General features: G+C 37.7%; 2 protein-coding genes across 2 annotated transcripts in view; both read right to left on the reverse strand.

Annotated features, from left to right (window-relative positions):
• Positions 1–4429: 4429 nt before the first annotated feature.
• Positions 4430–8714, reverse strand: LOC148699380 (uncharacterized). The gene is made up of 2 exons (XM_088698661.1): positions 7862–8714; positions 4430–4797 (listed from the first exon to the last, which is right to left on the reverse strand). Exons 1-2 carry the CDS (start codon positions 8643–8645, stop codon positions 4430–4432), a joined length of 1152 nt encoding a protein of 383 aa, XP_088554787.1. The 5' UTR covers positions 8646–8714.
• Positions 8715–15395: 6681 nt separating this feature from the next.
• LOC148699381 (uncharacterized) overlaps positions 15396–22190 on the reverse strand; it is a 29054-nt gene continuing 22259 nt past the window's right edge. The window contains exon 2 of the mRNA XM_088698746.1: positions 15396–15934. Within this exon, the coding sequence (XP_088554872.1) occupies positions 15396–15934 (539 nt within the window). The remainder of the gene's footprint in view (positions 15935–22190) is intronic.

Here is a 22190-nt window from a genome sequence, read left to right on the forward strand (position 1 = left end):
GAGCCTTTTCAAGCTTATTTTCTTTGTTAACCACATTATCCTCACCTAGCCTAGATTAGGACTTTCCATACCCTTGTTCTTAAAGGATAGTGAAGCATGACTTAGAATGAACTCCTTTTGATCAATATATTGCAGAAAATAAGTGTGGGGGAAGATAATAGGGCACGGCCAAAGAATGAAATAAAGAAAAAAAAAAAAAAATTCGTGGAAAAATAAAAAAAAATAGAAAAGTGTTGAAAAGAAAGAAAAAGAGTTGAAAAATAAGTGAGAATGATCTCACAAGCATTGGTTATTGAAGGAAGGGTCCAAAAGAGTGAATTTGACCCTAGTTGTTGCATGAATTTTCCCTTGTGTTTAAAAGTTGATTTCTGCCATTAAAAGTGAGTTTAAATGTCAATTTCAATACTTCGCTTCCTATTACTTTAAGAACCTTTGTTTTACTTTACCTTTCTTTGTTAAACCATTACCCTTATCCCCGTTACAACCCTCAACTTCTATCTTGATGTTATGTGTTCAATATGTGGTGTTTGAATTTGGTATGAGCTTATGGAATCACTGGTTCTCATTCTAAGTAGTAGCATTCCATTCATGAGATCATATTCATGTCATTATCGTAAATCCAGAAAATGCTTTCTTTATAAGATATGTGAGATACTAGTCTTTCATGTTTACATCAATCTCTCACATATAACTAGTGTAGGGTGTGTAGTCAGAAAATTTGTGTGAAAAACGAGTGCATATCTTGTAAGGATTTGAGCAAATTCTCTAAGGCATGTTACTACATTCGAAATGTGTTTTAAATGCTTAATTGTGAACTAGTATGTGGTGACTATGATTAAGAATGTACTTAAGTGTAAAGATGGCTAAAATATGTGGGAATAATGATTTTTAACTTGTCATGTGCATTGGAAATACGTGAGACGATTGTTGGAAGGTGTAGGGTGTGTTTTGTTCGTTTTGTCTAGTTTCGTGTTCTTTTGTTGTTTTGTTTTGCTCGAGGACTAGCAAAAGATAAGTGTGGGGGTATTTGATAGGAGCATATTCATGCGACTTAAATAGCTTGTTCTCGTGCATTTACGTTATGTTTCTTTAGTTATTTTAGTACTTTAAGCTATTTTCGTGTGTTTGTAGGTCCAAAGGGCTAAAGGAGCAAAAAGATGCATTTTGGAGACTTTTGGAGCACTTTTGGGCTAAGGATGGATAGCTTATGCTTGGAGCCAAAGTGTTGGACGAAATTGAAGACCTAATTGAAGACCAAAGTGTTGGAACCTTGCTCCCTTTAGTTTTAGGACATTTAAACCTTTCCTTTATCCTTAGCCGTGCATAACATTCCAACATTTCAATCCTTCATTTCAGCCACACTCCCACATATCATTACTTATCATCACCACTTATCACTTATCATAATCACATATCATACACTTATCATCACCACTTATCACTTATCATAATCACATATCATACACTTATCATCACCACATATCATACACTTATCATATCCATACACTTATCACTTATCATAACCATACACTTATCACTTATCTCTCCCATTTCAGATTGCATTCCCTTGCATTCCAACCAAAACCATGCACATGCACTTGTTCCTCCATTAAATCAGCCACATGCATTCATCATCACAACCTAGCTGTCATTCCACTTTAACCCACATGCATTTCCACCCACATTCTCTCCCATTTCAGATTGCATTCCCATCCCATTCCACATGCATTCATTTCATCATTGCAACCACAAATCAGCCACATGCACCCATCACCCAACACTCCCCTTTGCCATGCACATTCACCTTCATTTCCAGATTGTCCCCTTGCACATGCAGCCACATATTCATTGCACATGCATTTCCAACCCACAAGCATCCTTTAATCATTCAAACATGCAGCCACATTCCCTCCTAGCTGTTATGTTCCCCCCATTTCACCTATAAATAAGCATCCATTGCAGCCATAATTCACACACTCTTCCATATTCAGAAAATCATCTCTCATACACATTCATTCACGCCAGAAATTCATTCCCTCTCTCTAACACTGCCATACTTCACCATTCTTCATATTTTCTGCCCAAAAACACTCCTTGCCTTCCCCTACATCCATCCCTACCCTAAACACATCATTCTACATCATCCATAACCCCCAAAACTCACCAAAACCCCTTGTGCTGCAGCAACTAGAGGAGAAGAGGCCTAAACGTTCATACAATTCAAGATTGAGTTGTTGGGATTTTTAGGTGTTCTTCGTTCTTGTTTTCAATGTTTACTTTGTTATTACTCTCTAAGTTTGTTGTAATCATGAGTGGCTAAACCCCCCTTGGCTAGGGGGGGATTCGAAATATATGTTTATGCTTGCATTTTGATTTGATTACTTCTAATTGCGTTTCATAAGTTGTGGATTCAATTTGTTTAACCGTTTGATTGATAACTTATTTATGTATGTTTATTGAGAATGCGCGCTTAATTTTCATGCATGAATATGACGCTAGAATATAAGTGAGTTTCACCTAATCGTTATGAACTTATATTCACAAGTAGTGGAGGTTGCTTATAAACAATCGCGTTAAACGAATTCTTGGCATAAGTTTCATGCGTATTCCATAGTAACGAATGCCTCGTCGATGTTTATGATTTCCGTTGAACTTAATGATCTTTGTTGATTGTCTCTATCATGCGTATTCCATAGTTAGGGACTTTGATTAGGAATAATTTGGTTGTAATGCGTATTCCATTCAATCCAATGAATCTAGGGAAATCTGAAAGTTAATTTAAGCGGACCTAATTAACTTGGAGCATTGAGAATTCATGGTTTGTTGAAACGCAATTGGAAATCGTTTTATTATGCAAGTATAACATGTATGGAGATGAACCCCTTAGCTAGCCTTCATTTCATTCAAATTCTATCACACATTCACATTTACATTTTGCTTTAATTTACAATCTGTACATTTAGTTTAATTTCGTAAAAATCTAAATCCCCCTTTACTTTATTGTCCAATTTAGTTAGAAAGTATCTTAGTTTGTGTTTTTAAGAGTTTTGATTAAATTTATTTCCCAATTTCGTCCAAATTCACCAAAGTGTTCAAAACTGCCCAGAAAGTGTTTTTAAGGCAGTTTTGAGTGTTTTGGGTGATGTTTGAGTCTTTTAGTTTGTTTGAGTATTTTAAATTTTAGGTTTGCATTCATTAAGTCTAGTTTAGTGTTCTAAATATTGTTTTTACGTTTTAGAGTCAATTTCACATTGGTTAGCATCCCTAGTTAATCCCCGGTCTAGAACGATCCCTATTTGCTCATATACTACAATTGTCATCCATAGGGTTTAATTTGTGTGTCAAGTTAATTTTCATATCAGATAGTAACCAGACCTCAAATCAATCTTAGAAAACACACAGGCGCCTCGAAGCTGATCAAACAAATCATTTATACGCGGCAACGAATAACGGTTTTTGATTGTTACCCTATTCAACTGCCTATAATCAAAACATAGCCTCCAAGTCCCATCTTTCTTACGCAAAAATAAAACTAGAGCTCCCCAGGGTGAAGTACTAGGCTGAATAAAACCCTTATCAACTAGTTCCTGTAATTGAATTTTCAATTCTCTCAATTCAGCAAGAGCCATTCGATAAGGAATTAAAGATATAGGGTCTGTACCTGGAAATAAATCAATGGTGAACTCCATGTCTTGGTCTGGCGGCAATCCAGGTAAATCGTCAGGGAAAACATCAGGAAAATGCCTGACTACTCGTACATCCTCCACACTACTAGGAGTATTGTCATTCAACACCACATGAGCCAAATATCCTTGACAACCTTTCTTTAACAACCTTTTAGTCCTCATGGCAGAAATAACTATGTGCCTCACTCCACTATGTTCGCCCACGAATGTAACCTTAGGCAATTCAGGATGATGAAAAAAGACTGTCTTTCCGTAGTAATCTATATTGGCACGATTGTAATGTAACCAATCTATGCCCAAAATAACATCAAAATCAACAACATTTAACGGAATGAGGTTAGTTGGCATAACAACATCCTCCACCAACATGGGACATCCTGGATATACACAACTAACATAAATCTCTTCCTTCTAGGCATTGCAAATTCTAAATCATACCCAAGAGGTGTAAAATGAGGTTATGTCGTCTGAGCAAATGTATGAGAAATAACAGAATGCGTAGCACCACAATCAATTAATACTCTAGCAAAATGACCAAGAATATTCAACGTACCCATGATCAAATCAGGATTATTCTGAGCATCCTGCAATGTAATGTGGTGAATACGTCCCTAAGCCTGTTGTCATCCTCCTCGACCTCTGCTAGCTTGATTACCACGTCCCTGCACACTATGCCCCTGACCTGGATGATTAGGCTACCTCGATGGTCCTGCACTATTAGAAACAACCTCCACGTGATGGGGCTATCGTCCAGGATACCATTGAGACCTACCAGCTGAATAGGGAGGATACGACGTATACCCTCTAGGATATTGAGGGTAACCACTCTGATAATATGGATCATGTGGATATTGATACTGTCCTGTAGAATAAGGAGCTACATCGCCCTGATAATGATAAGCACCTATGCGACCAGTCTGGGCATAACTACTAGGTCCTGAAACTTGCTGGATCGAAATTGGTGATGGTAAGGAAAGCGACTGGGGCTTCTGCTGGTTCTGTGGACAATGAATAGCCCTATGCCCTATCTGACCCCAACTATAGCATCTGCTACTGCCTCGCTTACATTCCCCAAAATTCCTATTATTATATCTGCGGCATAAGGGAACACCTATGCTACCAGAATCCCTCTATCTCTGAAAATGAGGACCTCCAGAAAATCTACCACCTCTTCTTTGCCCAGTGGAACTTGATGCGGGATTTATACGCACACAAATTAAACCCTCTTTTTATCAATTGTAGTATATGTATAAGTAGGGATCGTTCTAGACCGGGGATTAGGAGGGATTGTTAATCACTTGGATTTGACTCAAAAACGTAAAAACAAAGTTAAAAACGTTCACAAAGACTCAAAGGACTCAAAACAAGTTCAAAAGACTCAAAACTGCCTAAAAACACTAACTAGGCAGTTTCTGACCTTAAATCCAATGTTGGATGAATTTAAGATTATGGCTTGATTCAAATGTAAAAACACAATATAAAACACTAAACTAACTCAAAGAATGTAAAACTAAACACTTAAAACATTAAAACAAACCAAAAGACTCAAACATCACCCAAAACACTCAAAACTGCCTTAAAATCACTTTCTGGGCAGTTTTGAGCACTTTGGTGAATTTGGACGAAATTGGGAAATAAAATGAATCAAAACACTTAAAAGCACAAACTAAATTGATTTCTAACTAAATTGGACATTAAAGTAAAGGGGGATTTAGATTTATACGAAAATTGAAATAACAAAACAAGTTAATAAACTAAACAGATTGTAAAACGAATTTGATGGAATGGAATGAATGGATGATATAATGGCTAAGGGGTTCATCTCCATACATGTTATACTTGCATAATAAAATGATTTCCAATTGCATTTCAATAAACCATGAAACTCAACACCCCGGGTTAACCGTGATGCACTAATTAACCTTCAAATCTTCCTAACGTTATTGAATTGGATGGGTTAGCGCATACAACAATTCAAAACATTCCCCACAAGTCCTCAACATGAATGCATAGAAGAGATACAAGCAAGAATCATTACGCTCTATGAAAATTATAAGTGTTGACGAGGCATTCGTTACTATGGATTGCATGAAACTTATGCCAAGAATTCATTTAACGCGATTGTTTATAAGCAACCTCCACTACTTGTGAATATAAGTTCATAACGATTAGGTGAAACTCACTTATATTCTAGCGTCATATTCATGCATGAAAATTAAGTGTGCACTCTCAATGAACATACATAAATAAGTTATCAATCAAACAGTTAAACGAATTGAATCCACAACTTATGAAACGCAATTAGAAGTATTCAAATCAAAATGCAAGCATAAACATATATTCGAATCACCCCCTAACCAAGGGGGGTTTAGATCCTCATGGTACAAAACAAAGAGAATCAAAGAAACACCTAAACATTCCAACAACTCAAACTTGAATTGTATGAACGTTTAGGCCCTCTTATCTTCCATTCCTCATTCGTACAAAACAAAGAGTATTGAAATTAAACGTTGAAATCAAAGAAACACCTAAACATTCCAACAACTCAAACTTGAATTGTATGAACGTTTAGGCACTCTTCTCTTCCTCTTCGTTGTAGCACAAGGTCTAGGGATAGTTTGATGGTGTGAATGGTTTGGGGAGTGGTGGAAATGGAAGGATGGTGTTTGGATTGTAAGGGAGAGCACGGCACAAAGATGGTTTGATGGTCTACATTTCTGCAATGGATGAGTTTATAAATGGAATGGATGGACTTTGTGAAGGGCACGGCCCCAAGGGACCAATTTCTGTTGTGAATGAATTTTGAATGAATGAGTGTGAATGAATGAGTATTTATAGGTGAAATGGGGGGAACATGACAGCTAGGTTGCATGTGCTAATGCTGGAATGGTATGGTGAGTGAATGTGCTCGGCAATGAGTGTTGTTGGTGCTGAAAATGCATGTGTGTGCATGTGAAATCTGCCAAGATGCATGTGAAAGTGTATGAATGTGCACGACATGGGTTGTTTGTGGAGTGGATTGTGCATGTGGGTTGCTGGAACAAAGATGGAATGCATGTGATTAAAGGGTGGAATGAATGGAATGAAATCTGAAATGCATGTGAATTAAAACTAAAGTGATGATGATGAATGCATGTGCAAAGGAAGTGGATTTTCTGCAAATGCAAGGTGAATGTGCATGGCTGAAAATGCATGTGAAAGCATGTGAATTAAATGGATGTGGGTGGAAATGTGGCTGCAATGAGGAAGTGAATGCATGTGGAATGGATGCAAAGGGAATTAGGCTCGGCAATGATGGTGTTTTTCTGTGGTGAATGGTAATGCAATGTGTTTGCATGTGAATTAAAGCTATGTGAATGATTAGGGTGAGTGTGCATGTGCTTTGACAGCTAGGATGAATTAATTAAAGGAAGTGCATGTGATTGCAAAATGTGAATGATTATGAGTGTATGTGAGTGAATTAAAGGATGGAATGCATGTGAAATGAATGAAATGCAATCTGAAATGGGATAGGAGTGCACGGCAAGGTTGTAGAAATGATTATGGATGCATGTGTTGATTAAAGGGGGAATGATATGCACGGTTTTGGTTGATTTCTGGTTGCATGTGGAATGAATGATTTCTTGGTGAGTGGATGCATGTGTTATGGCTGAAATGTAAAGGGGATGCACGGCATGGTTATGATGAATGCATGTGACTAATGATGAAGGGAGAAAGGTGGATGAATGATTAGGGTCTTGTAAGGGTGGAAATGCATGTGGAGTGCATGGTTGAATGATTATGTGTGAGGTGTGGCTGAGATGAAGGAGTGAAGTCACGGCACAAAGGTGAATGGGTGATGTGTGAATGTGTTGATGGTTTATGGAGATGCATGTGCAAAGGATAAAGGAAAGGTTTAAATGTCCTAGAACTAAAGGGAACAAGGTTCCAACACTTTGGTCTTCAATTAGGTCTTCAATTTCGTCCAACACTTTGGCTCCAAGCATAGGCTATCCATCCTTAGCCCAAAAGTGCTCCAAAAGTCTCCAAAATGCATCTTTTTGCTCCTTTAGCCCTTTGGACCTACAAACACACGAAAATAGCTTAAAGTACTAAAATAACTAAAGAAACATAACGTAAATGCACGAGAACAAGCTATTTAAGTCGCATGAATATGCTCCTATCAGAACTCAAACCCCAGCTAGAAGAACTGGAACTGGCACTACTTCTCTTAAAACTTTGAGTCTTACAAGGTCCCTGAGACGATTGACCCTTATCATTATCATTTTTCTTCTGGTTACCATCTTTTTCTTCTTCCTCCTCACTATCAGTGGGCATATTCTCTGAATCTTCAATTCGTATCAAAATCTCATAAAACTCCTGGTAAGTAGCACAGGGAGTCATGGTCGCCATAGAACACCACTTCTTTCGAGTACCCAACCTAAAATGACGGAGCATCTCCACCGGATTAGCAGCAATCTCCGGGTGATAGCGAGACAAATCAATAAACCTTCTATAGTACTCATCAGCTGTCATCTTTCCCTGTTTCAGGTGTGTAAATTCTTGCTTCTTACGATCTATATGCTCTGGAAGAATGAATGTCTTCTGAAATAACTGTTTAAAAACTTCCCAATCAGCAGTTTCTTCTGGTGATAACTGATAAGACTCTTGTCTCCACCAAGATGCAGGTTCTAAACCTAAAAACCAGGTAGTCGTCTCAACCCACTTATCCTCAGGGAGATTTCCTTGTCTCTGCATCAAACGGAAAGTCTTCTCAAGATGATTGAGCCACCACTCAGCTCCTTCATGTCCTTCATTACCCACAAACTTATCCAACTTCAAATTATACATAGTCTCCAGGGGAGTCCTCTGGGGAGGGCGAAGCGAGGACTGAATAGCATTGGCCATAGCTTCCCCTAACTGAGCAATATTGGGGAAACTAGACCTAGCCGAGGAACATAGCTCTCTAAGAGGGGGCATAGTTCTGACAGAAGACACCAAAATAATTAAAATATTCACAAGATATGCAGGACTGCCAACCCTAGGCTTTGATACCGAACTTGGATCCAAGGTGAGCGTATGGTACGGGAGGTGAACATCACGTGAAGGACTGTGCCCTGATTATGGGCAGGAACACTAATACCGGGGTGCAGGTTATGAGCTATAGATACATCTCAGCATAATCATGCAACTCACATCCACAATCTATAAACTCACCTGGAACTTACCTGAGCATCCACAGCTTCAAACATAAATATATGTAACTACTAAATGCATATTCTAAATATAAAACATTTGGCATGGCATTTTAAAACCTAAGTCCATTTAAACACGTTTCCTAGGAAAATACCAAGCATATATATATATATATATATATATATACATACTAAAAACCAAAAGCCCACTCATTGATATGTAGAAGGGTTGTAGCCCCTGAGTCTCGCTTGACTGCGCTCGTCCTTTGGAAAAGTCTCACCTGATGCTGTTAGCATATTCCGTTAACTTTGACAGAATATTCTCCTCCTTCTTCCTTGGTTCACCGGAGTCCGACGCCGACCACCGCTGCTATCGCCGGATTCACTTTTAGGACCTAAAACCAACTAAATCTTGCCGGAAAAATCTCGATAGTTCGGCCACCCCTGCAACTCGAGAACTCGAGTGTCCTGACATCCAAAACCTTCCAAAATTCTTCTATGAGCTTCGCGAAGAAGTATTAAGACTCCCTAGGACCCTAAAACTCAATGAAACATCCGCGATCACAATGGAGTAACAGTGCACCTCATCGGAGTTCCCTGGTTCTCGAGTTTCCGAAGTCATCACATCCAACCAAAGCTATAGTTCGACTCCTGAGCTTGAAAGGAGCACGAAGATAAGATCCACAACTTCGATCGGTGAGTGATGAAGTGTTTGAGAGAGTGACTGTACGGGTTGTATGGAAAATGGAAGAAAATCTGAGAGGGAGAGAGAAAGAGGCCAACAGATGTGTGTGTGTGTGTGGTCTAGGTTGGCCAACCAAACAAAATAAACAACAAAAAAAAAATCTTAAGTTCTAATTGGGTCCAACTACTTAGGAAGAAAAATGAATTGGTCCAAATCCTAAGCTCATTCACACAACACACTTAACGTTCAAGGGCATAAAAGTCATTTCCATGCTATCGAGGACAAAATATATTATAATTCGGGACGGGTTGTCACATCTCCACTTCCTTCTTGCCATGTCTCCTTCCCCCCGAGCTCTCTGGAAACCTTTCTCGGATGAAGGAAAATTTTTGTCCTATCTAAGAACATGTGAGAACATTTGAATACATAGGCAAACTATTAACACATTAAAGTAGGTATGCATTCAAAAATAATTCTAAAACCCATGACTGTCAATGCCTAGTGAATGGTAAACCACAAGACTTTAACAACGTTAAAGAGAAGAGAGTTTTTGAGATTCATTACCCTTGAAGCTCATCCTTGTTTATGCAAGGGATTGACCCAAGTGGAGGGCCTTCAAGTCACCTCCTAGCTCCTTGAATCTTCCTTGTGATTTTTCTTCCTTTTGAATCTCCTTTGCTTCTTGAGGATGTGAGGAAAGGAACTCCAAAAAGTACCAAAGGTTTGGTACCTTTAAGTCTCCACACCAAAGATGTAGTGTGAAGAGAAGATGGATGACTTAGAGAGATTTTTTATGCTAGTAAAAGTCTCCCTAAGTGGCCACCTTTATAGAGAAAAAGATATAAAGATAACGTTATACTGCCTCACTTGTGAGTGGCAAACTTGCAATTAGCCCAAGTTTGCTACCACTCACCCTTGGCCGGTTTTGACTTTGTTTTTGGGTTAATTTCCATTTAGTTTTAGTTGTCACACAACCTAAACTCAATGGGCCTTGTGGACCAAAAACCCTTTTGGGCCCCGAAACCCAAAACCAACTTAAAAGCCCATTACGAACCTTTCGTAAGATTAATTAACTACTTAATTAATCTTGACCATTCTCAATTAAACTATTTAATTTCTTATCCATCTCATTTATATTTCTTCACTTTCATCCTTACTTGGTGTATGATCCATTAGGTTCTAATTAGCGAGGCAGTGGGCGATTGTTACTCTTAACGATCGATTGTGAATTGAAACTACATTTCAATTCTCCCTTTGATGAAGATTAGTGTTTGCTAATCTTCAAGGCTTCCACAAACCATGAGTGACACCTAGTAGTATGTCATGGCTACCCAAGCTAAGTAGAAGTGGTTGGAGAACCTATCCAGTTACAATTATAATGCAATACGGTCCTTCTCTAATACAATAGTCTTAATCACATTGTTTGAGTGATAGTTTGTTTCATGTCTACTATCCAATGTGATACTTCTCTTATATGATTCAATTGAATATGATTTGGAAAAAACTTCCTAAGTCATATTCGTATGCTTTGGCCAAAGACTCCCGAATCATATGTCAGAGTATTCTCCCTCCAACATGGAAGGGTAAAGATCAAGGACCTAACCATTAGACATCTATGATGCCTCAGGTCAAAGGACTACTTTGCATATTACAACTTACGAGCTCTTACATGACATGTATGTTCGAACTCTCTTTTGATCGTGGTTCAGTGTACTCAATTACCTTTTGAACACCTATGTGTTTGTCTCTTTTGAGGTATTCCCGCTTTCAATACAGTTCATTCCACTACTTTGTCTCTAGGTGAAAAAGTCCCTTTATCATATTACCATGAGAGATAATACGACTGTTCAAGTATAAAGTGCAACTCATTTTGTCGAACAATATTGAGTGCCCATCTCGTAGAAGCATAGAGATAGAAATCAAATTCTTTATACATGAAGGAAAATATAAACAATTTTTAAGTTCCAAGACTTCCCCAGAGGGTAGTTTAAGCATAATGGTGCCTACTGCTTTTGCAGAGATCTTAGTGCCATTCCCAACTAGCACAATCATCTCCCCATTACGCAGTGTCTTGCTCCCTGTTAGTCCCTACAATGAATTGTAGATATGTTGACTAGTGCCTGAATCAAATATCCAAGAATTTGAGCTTACTATAATAGCACTCTCTATGACAGAAATAGTCGGTTCAAAAGTTCGTGTCATAAGGCTCGCAATGCGCACCCTGTATTTCTTCTTCCAACGTTCATCCTTTCCACAATGAAAGCATGTTCCTTTGGATTTTCTTGCCTTCTTCTTATGCAACCTTTTCCTTATGATTGCATTCTCACTCCCACTATCCTTTTTGAAACTTTGTTCAAACTTACATCACATGTCAATCATCTTGGTAAAAGTATGATCGAATCTATTCACTTTATATTTTACTATAAACTTAGTGAAATCATCCGAGAGAGATGCAAGGAAAAAATCTTGGGCCATTTTCCCATCGATGGAAGTTCCTAAACTCTCAAGATGTTGAAAGATCCTTTCCATCTTTTGTCCATGTTTTTGGACCGATATCCCCTTTGCCATTTTGGCATTCAATAGACTACAAACATTTGAGAATCGTATGTTACTAGTCTCAATGTCATGCCTCTTATGCAAGCTATCAACCATGGCACAAGAAGTGTCCATGTGCTCATGTAGCTTCTTAAGCTCCTTACTACGTGAAATGAGGATTAAGCATTTGGCTTGTAAGTCATCCTGAAAGTGTCTAGTATAATTTTGAAACTCCTCCTTTGAAGCTAGTTTTGAAGGAGGTACATGAGGAGGGGATTGCTTGAGTACATATGATATGTCATTCATCTTTGAGACATTCTCAAGGTGATGATACCAAGCAAGGAAACATTGGCCCCTAAGGCCCCTTTGGTCAAGTACAATGGTAGGTGTAATTTTAGGCATGTCGTTTACTACATAACATAAAAGAAATCATATTACATTGTTGATTTTAAAACTACTGGATTAGGTCTTAAATCAAATAGTACCACCCACTATTTTTGGCAAATTCCACATCCCTCAATGGAATCCGAGAGTTATGTTGAACTCTTAGGGGCATATGAGAGGCTCACCATTACCAAGCCCACCTCACAATGATATGATGTTGATTAGCAACAATAATGATGAGAGAATAATGCTCTAGTCATTTACAACTCTTGTAATTACCCATCTAGTTTGGCCTCTAGAGAATGATGCTTCACAATGATATGATGTTGGCACCATTGCACTTAGTTAAGTCATTCCCACCATGCTAGTTCATGTAGGGGTTCAAGAATAGCCTCACAATGATATGATGTTGGCCATCCTCATTGCCTACCTTACCACATCATGTATGTACATATGAATTCCTCCTGAATGTAAGCACATACTTTGAACTTCCCCATGATAGGGTAAAGCCGACATATGAGTCACAAACAATTGGAGCCCATCATGGTGAAGGCCTACGAAAAGATGTTCAAAGCATCTCTTGCTTATCAACTTAATATTCATTTTGTTGTGGGAGTAGTGTTGGGCTACATCAATTTCATTTTAATCTAATTAAAAGAACTTGGGCCTATCACAACCATTGTTCCAAGTTTTTATGAACCGTTTGATTTAATCCAACACGAGCCTTGTGTTGGACCTTGGGTCTAAAGTAGGTAGTTGTTGATTTTAGTTACGTGTTTAATCTAATTAAACCGTTATTTTCTGTTGTCCAATTTGCATGCAATTAAACAAAAATGAAAACTTGAAATAAAGAGAAGAGCTTATGCTCTTTTACAACACATTTGAACTAATCAAGTTACATTCAAATCTAAACTACTTAACCCAAACATTCATAATGTAAAGCGCCCAATCACATAGCTCAATTATCGAGGCCTTTGGTTCATCTCACAGAGTATTCTCCCTCCACCATGGAAGGTTAGAGATCCCTTGTTGTGCATTCATATGCCTACATGACTAGATAGCTTGACCCCAACAATGTCGTGGACACTCTTGATGGAATGCCTTTGACATGATCAAAGATCAAGGACCTAACCATTAGACATCTATGATGCATCAGGTCAAAGGGCTTCTTTGCATATTGCAACTTACGAGCTCTTACATGACATGTATGTTCAAACTCTCTTTTGATCATGGTTCAATATACTCAATTACCTTTTGAGCACCTATGTGTTTGTCTTAGTGTCCAACACCAAATGACTTGAGACTAGTCATACTCACGCTTGAGTTAACATAACACATACTAACCTTAGCGGATTGTCAATGCCCAATTGGCAATCCTATGGCTAGGAACATTTTAGGAATGAACATAAGAGAAAGGTCTCGTTAATCTAACTTACTTAGATCACTTCTCTCTTAGGTTAAATACATTCCTTGGATTCCCTTATTGCTTAAACACATAATACAATAAATTGTGATTAACAATAAGCTTTGCCCTTCATTAAACATATAAAAGTTTAACACAATAAGTATTCCAAAAGCTATTACATCAAATGAGTGGCCTTGTGGGAATATTCCATTAAAGTTAACTGTTGAATGTTAATTGACTTTTGTTAACTTTTTCAAAATTTTCTTAGAAACCCTCATAGGTAAATTTCGACGCCAGAGTCCGTTTTTAGCATCCATGTTGTGAAATTTCAAAGTTTTAACATAGTTGACCCCTAGGGTGTCTCGGTTGACTTTTTAGAGTTGACCGTTGACTATTCATTGATTTTTTACACAAGACACTCCTTTCTGAATAATTTTTTCTAAGAAACCGTAGCCCTCTCTCTCTCTAGAAAATGAGAGATGTCTCTCATTTCTCTCGAAAATCTTCAGCCTCACATATCATATTTTTTTCTCAAATCTTCTTTGTCAGCAACCCAAAGCTTCACCCCTTAACTTTAATGTCACAACAGAGCTATCATTTCTTGAGTTTTCGAGAGATCTCATCAACAAATCTGAGCCTAAATCCTTGCACTGGACAGTTCGTTGACAGCTAAAAGGCAAATTTCAGCAATCTCCATGTTCACTACATGTTCTTACTACTTAATTAATCTGAAAATCTCATGCATGTGGTTCAGATTTGGTGCAAATCCCATAAGAAAAGGTGTGGATACAAAAATGGCGATGGTGCCCAAATCCTTAGGGAAGCCAAGTAGCAGATGTCTCAAAACCCTTATTGTCAGAATTAAAGGTATAATTCTGAAATCAACATTGATATGTAGAATGTAGCCCTTAGATATGTGAAATTTTGTACTGCATCTTTGTGATTTATCTCTACGAATATGACTTCTGCATGCTCAGGAATCTATACTTGTGTGTGCTTGCATGTCTCCCCTGAGAATGAATGTTGTCGTAGTTTGGTTTTACGTTTTCTTGTATATTTCATGAGTATTGAATGTAAAAGGATACATATATATATATATATATATGAGAAAGAAGGACTAGTTACAATCAGTTATCCTTAGACTTAACCCTAGAGACCGGCTATACTTCCTAATTGAAGGAAATTACACCAAATACTAGTGACCTGCTATACTCCTTAATTGGAGGAAACCAACCACAAGTAAGGAGTGATTTACACTTTTTTGTCAAGGAAAACATAGCAGCCCATGCTGCAACTGGGCAGCCAAAGTTGACAAAGAAATGCCATGATTTCCGGATTACAAAATCTACATAATATGTATAGGGTTAGTTAGTAACTCTCAATACTCCCCCTCAAGCTGGATCGAGTAGTATAGTCGAGCCAAGCTTGCCTAGAAGACGCTGAAAATGTGCAAATGATAGAGCCTTAGTGAACACATCTGCCAATTGATCATAGTTGTGGGTGAAGATTGTTTGAATGAGTTGTGACTAAACTTGAGCCCTGATGATGAGACAATCAACTTCAATACGCTTGGTCTTTTCATGAAAAACTAGAGTTGCAGCGATGTGCATGGCTGCTTGATTATCACGCATGAGAGATATGGGAGTGGTACTCGAGAACCCTAGGTCAAACAATAGACGTTTGAGCCAAATTAATTCACAACCAGTAGCAACCATGGCGTGGTACTCAGCTTCAGCACTCGAGTGGGCAATGACTTCTTGTTTTTTCCTCTTCCAAGTAATAATGTTGCCTCTAACAAATGTGCAATAACCAGTGGTGGATTTTCTGTCAATTGCAATGCCTGCCCAGTCAGCATCAGTGTATGCATGAATTTTGATGGAATGATTGTTACGCATAAGAATACCCCGATCGATGGACCCCTTGAGATAACGAAGGATCCTTTTAACAATATTGAGATGTTCAACTATGGGTGCATGCATGAATTGATTGACCAAGCTGACAGCAAAAGTAATGTCTTGAAGACTGATGGTAAGATAGATTAGCTTTACCAACCAATCTTGGATCCCTGATTGTAGAACCGTGTACACAAAAAGTTGTTGAATGGTATGTAAATTAATTTCATGGGAGAGAGTGGAGTGAGTGAATCCAAATGTGCAGAAGCTTCCTATTAAATCCCACTGTAAGCATCTTGAATCTCAACTTTGTTTTTGTTTCCGCACTGCCTAATCTCATAAATATAGAGGAATGGATCATGAATGTTGATTGCACGCCCTTAGTTGAGGTTGAGTCGAATCAGTTCCAAATGCAACCTGCAATCACAATTTAAAAATAAAAAAAAAAAAAAAAAAAAAAAAAAAACAAGAATTAAAAATTGCTTTTGTGATTTTTTATAATTGAAATAAAAACAAGAAAATAAAAAGAAAAGAGTTCGAAAAATTGGGTTACCTCCTAATTAGCGCTTTAGTTAACGTTTATAGCTAGATGGATTAGAAGGAAATTGGCAATCACGGCATTTGATCCGTCAAACTCAACCACTCCTTAACAACATCATAGAGTGTTAGTAGGTAAGGACTGACTTGAACTGTGCATTTGAATTCATTGGTTGAATCTTTCTTGTCCACCCTTTTATGGGAATGAGTCTTTGTAAACAAATAACGTCACATCCCGGGTTCGACTCTACCGTAGCACGATATTGTCCGCTTTGGACCCTGACCACGCCCTCACGGTTTTGTTTCTGGGAACTCACACGAGAACTTCCCAATGGGTCACCTATCCTGGGAATGCTCTCGCCCGAACTCGCTTAACTTCGGAGTTCCGATGGCCTCATGCTAGGTAAAGATAGGAATATACATATAAGGCTTACAGGATCTACTCCCCTGAGCGATGTGGGATCTAACAATCCACCCCCCTTAGGGGCCCGACGTCCTCATCGGCACACTTCCGCCCAGGGATTGGCTCTGATACCAAATTGTCACATCCCGGCATGAGCCCCCACCACATCCCGGGCTCGACTCCACCGTAGCATGATATTTTTCGCTTTGGGCCTCGACCACGCCCTCACGATTTTGTTTCTGGGAACTCACACGAGAACTTCCCAGTGGGTCACCCATCAGGGGAATGCTCTGGCCCCCAACTCGCTTAACTTCGGAGTTCCAATGGAACCCGAAACCAATGAGCTCCCAAAAGGACTCGTGCTAGGTAGAGATAGGAATATACATATAAGGCTTACAAGATCCACTCCCCTGGTTATCATTGAGTACACTAAACAACGATCAAAATGGAGTTCGAACATACATGTCATGTAAGAACTCATAAGTTGCAATATGCAAAGTAGTCCTTTGACCTAAGGCATCGTAGATGTCTAATGGTTAGGTCCTTGATCTTTGATCATGTCAAAGGCATGCCATCGAGAGTGTCCACAACATTGTTGGGGTTAAGCTATCTAGTCATGTAGGCATGTGAATGCACAACAAGGGATCTCTAACCTTCCATGGTGGAGGGAGAATAATCTGAGATATGATTCGGGAGTCTTTGGCCAAAGAATACGAATATGACTTAGGAGGTTTGTCCCAAATCATTTTTAATTGAATCATATAGAGAAGTACCACATTGGATAGTAGACATGAAACAAACTATCACTCAAACAATGTGTTTAAGAGTATTGTATTAGAAAAGGTGATAAGCTCATATCTATATATATTTTACATCAAATTCACTTGTCTTTTCTTAGTTAGTTCCTTATATTTTTGAGCTATTTACTTTGTTTTTGTGTTTTGTAGGATTTGTCAAGTAAAGAAAAGAAAAATAGCACAAGTGGAATTTTAAGTAACAAATTCGTCAAAACTGCCTGCGCACGTCAGCTGACTTTGGAAGCAAGTTTCGGACAGCTCAGAATGAATTAGAGAATGAGCCATATATTCTTGGAAAGCTACGGATGTCTATTTTCTGGAGCATTTTGCGGATTGTTAATATTATTTTTCTAGAAAAATTTATGGCCGTTTTAACACTGAATGGTTCCCAAGAGGCTGAGCAGTTTGTAACTGACAAGAAAACATTGAAAGCAATAAATCCAATAAAACTAACAGCCAAAACTGATGCAGCCAAGAACAAGCCAGCTAACACCTATTCAAATATCAGAGGAAATGGACAACTAAGTGAGAGTAATGGGCATAAAGGCTGCCCAAAGAGTTACAATTGTTTTAGCATTTCCTCTCACTTATTGTCGTCACTAAATGTCTGTTAGTGGGGTGAGTTATGGAGAAAAAACTGTGGCAGCAGAAAAGAAGAAAAGACCTACAGGTTGAAGCAGCAAAGAGGGAGAAAAAGTGTGAAAAAAAAGGTAGAAAAAAAAGAAGGAAAGCAAGGAAAAAAGGCAAGGTTGCTGCGTTGGGGAAGGAAGGAAAGGAAGGAGAAAATCTTGGCATTCTCTTCTCTCGGTTTTATCTTCTCAAACTCATGTTTTTCTTTTGGTTTAATTTGAGAATTATGTGTAACTAATTTTTAGTAGTTAGGGGCTGTTTTGAAGCCCCGAATATGATTGCAAGTTTGTTATGACATTTCGTTTGAATTACTTTTACGAATGGATGAAAATTGGTTCACTACTTGTCTCATTGATGAATTCTTTATGTGTTTTCTATGGATGCATACTTAGTAAGCATATCTAGGATTCTAATGCTATGAATATGTGTGTGCCTGCCCTTGTCGAATGAGGACCTACATATGTTCTAGAGTAGTGCTTGGTAATTGCAATTAACATGTGAATCAATTTCTAGGATAAGTAAGACAACGCTAGTACTTACGATGCCTTGTGATGACTCAAACTCTTTTCGTTCTTAATGATTTCTACTTGTTAAATCTATGAACCACCATTCGAGATTGCATGTTAGGGACTATGTTAAGTTGAAAACAACAGCCCAGTTTTTGTGACATTCTAAGTAGTTAGATAAAACAATCTTATGCGGGAAAGACCCTTATTTTCATATGCTACAATTGATAAATCTTATTGTTAATAAGGAAAATTAATAGGACATTTGTGTGCTACTTTGTGGTGTAAATTTAATCCTATCAAATTTTTGTAGGACCTCTTTGCATTGTAATTGTAACTAGATAGGTTCTCTAACCACTTCTACTTAGCTTGGGTAGCCATGACATACTACTAGGTGTCACTCATGGTTTATGGAAGCCTTGAAGATTAGCAAACACTAATCTTCATCAAAGGGAGAATTGAAATGTTGTTTCAATTCACAATCAATCGTTAAGAGTAACAATCGCCCACTGCCTCGCTAAATGAAACCTAATGGATCGTACACCGAGTAAGGATGAGTGTGAAGATGTAAAATAGATGGATAAGCAATTAAATGGTTTAATTGAGAATGGTCAAGATTAATTAATTAGTTAACTAATTATACGAAAGGTTCGTGTTGGGCCTTTTAATTTAGTTTCGGGTTTCAGGGCCCAAAAGTGTTTTTGGTCCATAAGGCCCATTGAGTTTATGTTGTGTGGCAACTAAAACTAAATGTAAAAATAGCCCAAAAACAAAGCTAAAACTGGCCACTTAGGGAGAGTGAGTTGATTGACTTATTACTCACTTGTGAGGTGGTATAAGGGCAACTTTATAGCCATTCCCTCATTAGGGTTTTCTTGAGACAAAGAAGAGAAACCTTTTCTCTCTTTTTCTCTAAAGAGGCTAGCCACTTAGGGGAAAAATAGCTAGCAGTCTTTTCTTCCTCTAAGTCATCCATTTCATCTTCACACCTCATCCTTGGTGTGGAGACTTAGAGACACTAAACCTTTGGTGTTGTTGGAGATTCTTTCCTCACATCCTCAAGGAGCAAAGGAGTATAAAATGGAGGAAAAGCACAAGGAAGATCTAAGGAGCTAGGTGGTGACTTGAAGGCCCTCCACTTGGGTGAATCCCTTGTGTAAACAAGGATGAGCTTCAAGGGTAATGAATCTCAAGATCCTTTCTTCTCCTTAATGTTGTTAAAGAGTCTTGTGGTTCACCATTCGCTAGGCTTTGAAAGTCATGGGTTTTAGAATTGTTTTTTAATGCACGCCTACTTTAAAGTGTTATTAGTTTGCCTATGTGTTCAAATGTTCTCACATGCTCTTAGCTAGAACAAAAATTTTCCTTCAACATTGATTCCCTGGCTTGAGCTATCGCCCCATTAGTGTGGTAGTGTCGGTACACTAGAAGCACTTTCTGGTTGGAACTAAATGGAGAGTTCATAAATGAACTTTCCAATCCAAACAACATTGTTGTAAGCTTCTATATGGCGATATATTTTGCATGATGGAACACACTAAAGTCATTACTTTTAACGTTTCCACCCAAATATCTCTTTAGTCATAATAAAGAGATATCCAATTATCTCTTCATTCATAATGAAGAGACATCCAATGATGGATACGATATTAGATATATAATCTAATACATCTACGCTTCCATTGCGTTACTCTAATTCTTCCTCATTCTTGAGGAATCTATCCTTTAGTATTTCTTAAATACTTAAGGACTCACTTGACAGTTGCCATGGTTCTAATCCTGGGTGTGCACTGATATCGTCTTGTAACGATCTTGGTACAACTCGTATCAACATTTTTCATACAATATGAAATATGTAAATCACCTTTCTGCGTATGCATAAAGGATTATACTTACGCATTATGCTTCTTTGGGAGTCAAAAGGGTACATTCCCCTTTAGTAGAGCAACTTCCTTCATCTATCATCTATCAATAGGGATTGAGATAATCCAATTATATCTAGAAATCTATCATTATAGATCCCATGTATATAGACTATGTCTCCCATATGCATTCTATCATTATAGAATGTTTAAAGTCATAACTTTAACGAAGAAGAATTCCTTTCATTTCCAAAATTAATATATCATATATATATGTTCAAATTTAGGAATATGATTAACTCCCACTAATTTTTTGTCAACCTAGTAAACAAAAGATTCATTTACATATTTATGAGAAATCAAACAATTTGATCTTTCTCATAAGATGCTTATAGCTCCCAGTAGCTTGCTAAGATTCATGATGGATGGATCTCTACAACTTACACGTCTTGTGATTCCTAGTTTTAGACATATATTATCAAGACTATCTTGATAATGGTTTCAGAAACCCATATTATGTCCTAACATTGAATCATTATTTAGTTGTAGCTAGCAATCTTCGAATTCACATAATCCAAGACTAAGTCAAGGATGGTTTCTTCCAAGTCAACCAATTTCGTTCATTGTAGTCACCTTAAGCTACCATTTAGCTATGAAGGTTCCATTATTTTGGGTCAAATGGTACTATACCATTTCCTTGAGTATATGTTCTATATACACTCAATGTAGTCATAAGGATTTTCATTCTTATTTCTTTCGAATTAGGAGGTGTAACTCTATGACATAGTCATAAAGTTCAAACCATTCAACTGAGACGGTTTATAATTCCTTGACTACCTTGGAGCTAGTGGTGTAGGAACTAGGTTTTTTATATTTGTTGATTATCATCTTGTCCCTCAAAGAACCCATTCTTTGAGTTCTATCTTTCGTTCATTTGCGCTATCTTAGGCAAATCCTATTGTAGGATTAAAATGAACTACCCAACAAATTACATTTGTTAGTTGGTTTATAGAAGTGATATCCAAAGGTTAATTTAAGGATATCCCACAAGATTGTTCTCAAACAAATATTGCTTATTAGCTCACAACCCCAAATCTCAACATGATTAAGACTTGTCTTTCTTTCCAACTAAATTTTTATGGAGTCATGAAAATTTTTGGTTTCCAACATTATTAGTTGGTTTATGGAGTCATGAACATTTTTGGAAGATCTTCTAAATGACAATCATATTGTCTTAGAAGTATATATCCTATATTTGGGTAATTGATAACTTCCAACGAACTAAATCTTATTCGAGTTCGTTCTTCTCCCAATGGAGAGATCCATTATCTTATGATGCTACTTTCTTTGATATATTTCAAGGAAACTCTTCTAAAGTGTTATTTTTCCTTGGATCAAATCTAAGGAGGTAAATACTTTAGACGTCTTACTCGTTAACTTACATTCTTGAATTCTTTGAAACCTTTTGCAAAGTATTTGGACTTGTGTTTATTCAAAATAAACGATAGTCCAACCGAGAGCGATCTTTGGTGAATGTCATACAACATGAGTAGTATTATGTTGTGGACAAGTGCCACTAACATCTAAGTGAGTTAACCTCAACAACTTTGTGATTCTTTATTCTTTCCAAAAGAATAAACATTCGAACCATTTCGCCTCTATACAGTTTTAACAAGGCATTGGATCCGGATCTA

This window comes from Pyrus communis, chromosome 1 (genome assembly GCF_041283825.1).
Source record: "Pyrus communis isolate YQ-2024b chromosome 1, ASM4128382v1, whole genome shotgun sequence".
Lineage (NCBI taxonomy): Eukaryota > Viridiplantae > Streptophyta > Magnoliopsida > Rosales > Rosaceae > Pyrus > Pyrus communis.

Bases quoted from the DNA above. Each gene is read 5' to 3' on its own strand.
- LOC148699380 (XM_088698661.1), bottom strand. From the start codon at position 8,645: ATGCCCCCTCTTAGAGAGCTATGTTCCTCGGCTAGGTCTAGTTTCCCC. The intron at 4,798-7,861 runs GTTTGAGTTCTG...CTGGTAGCATAG, and splicing joins TTCCAGTTCTTCTAGCTGGG to GTGTTCCCTTATGCCGCAGA.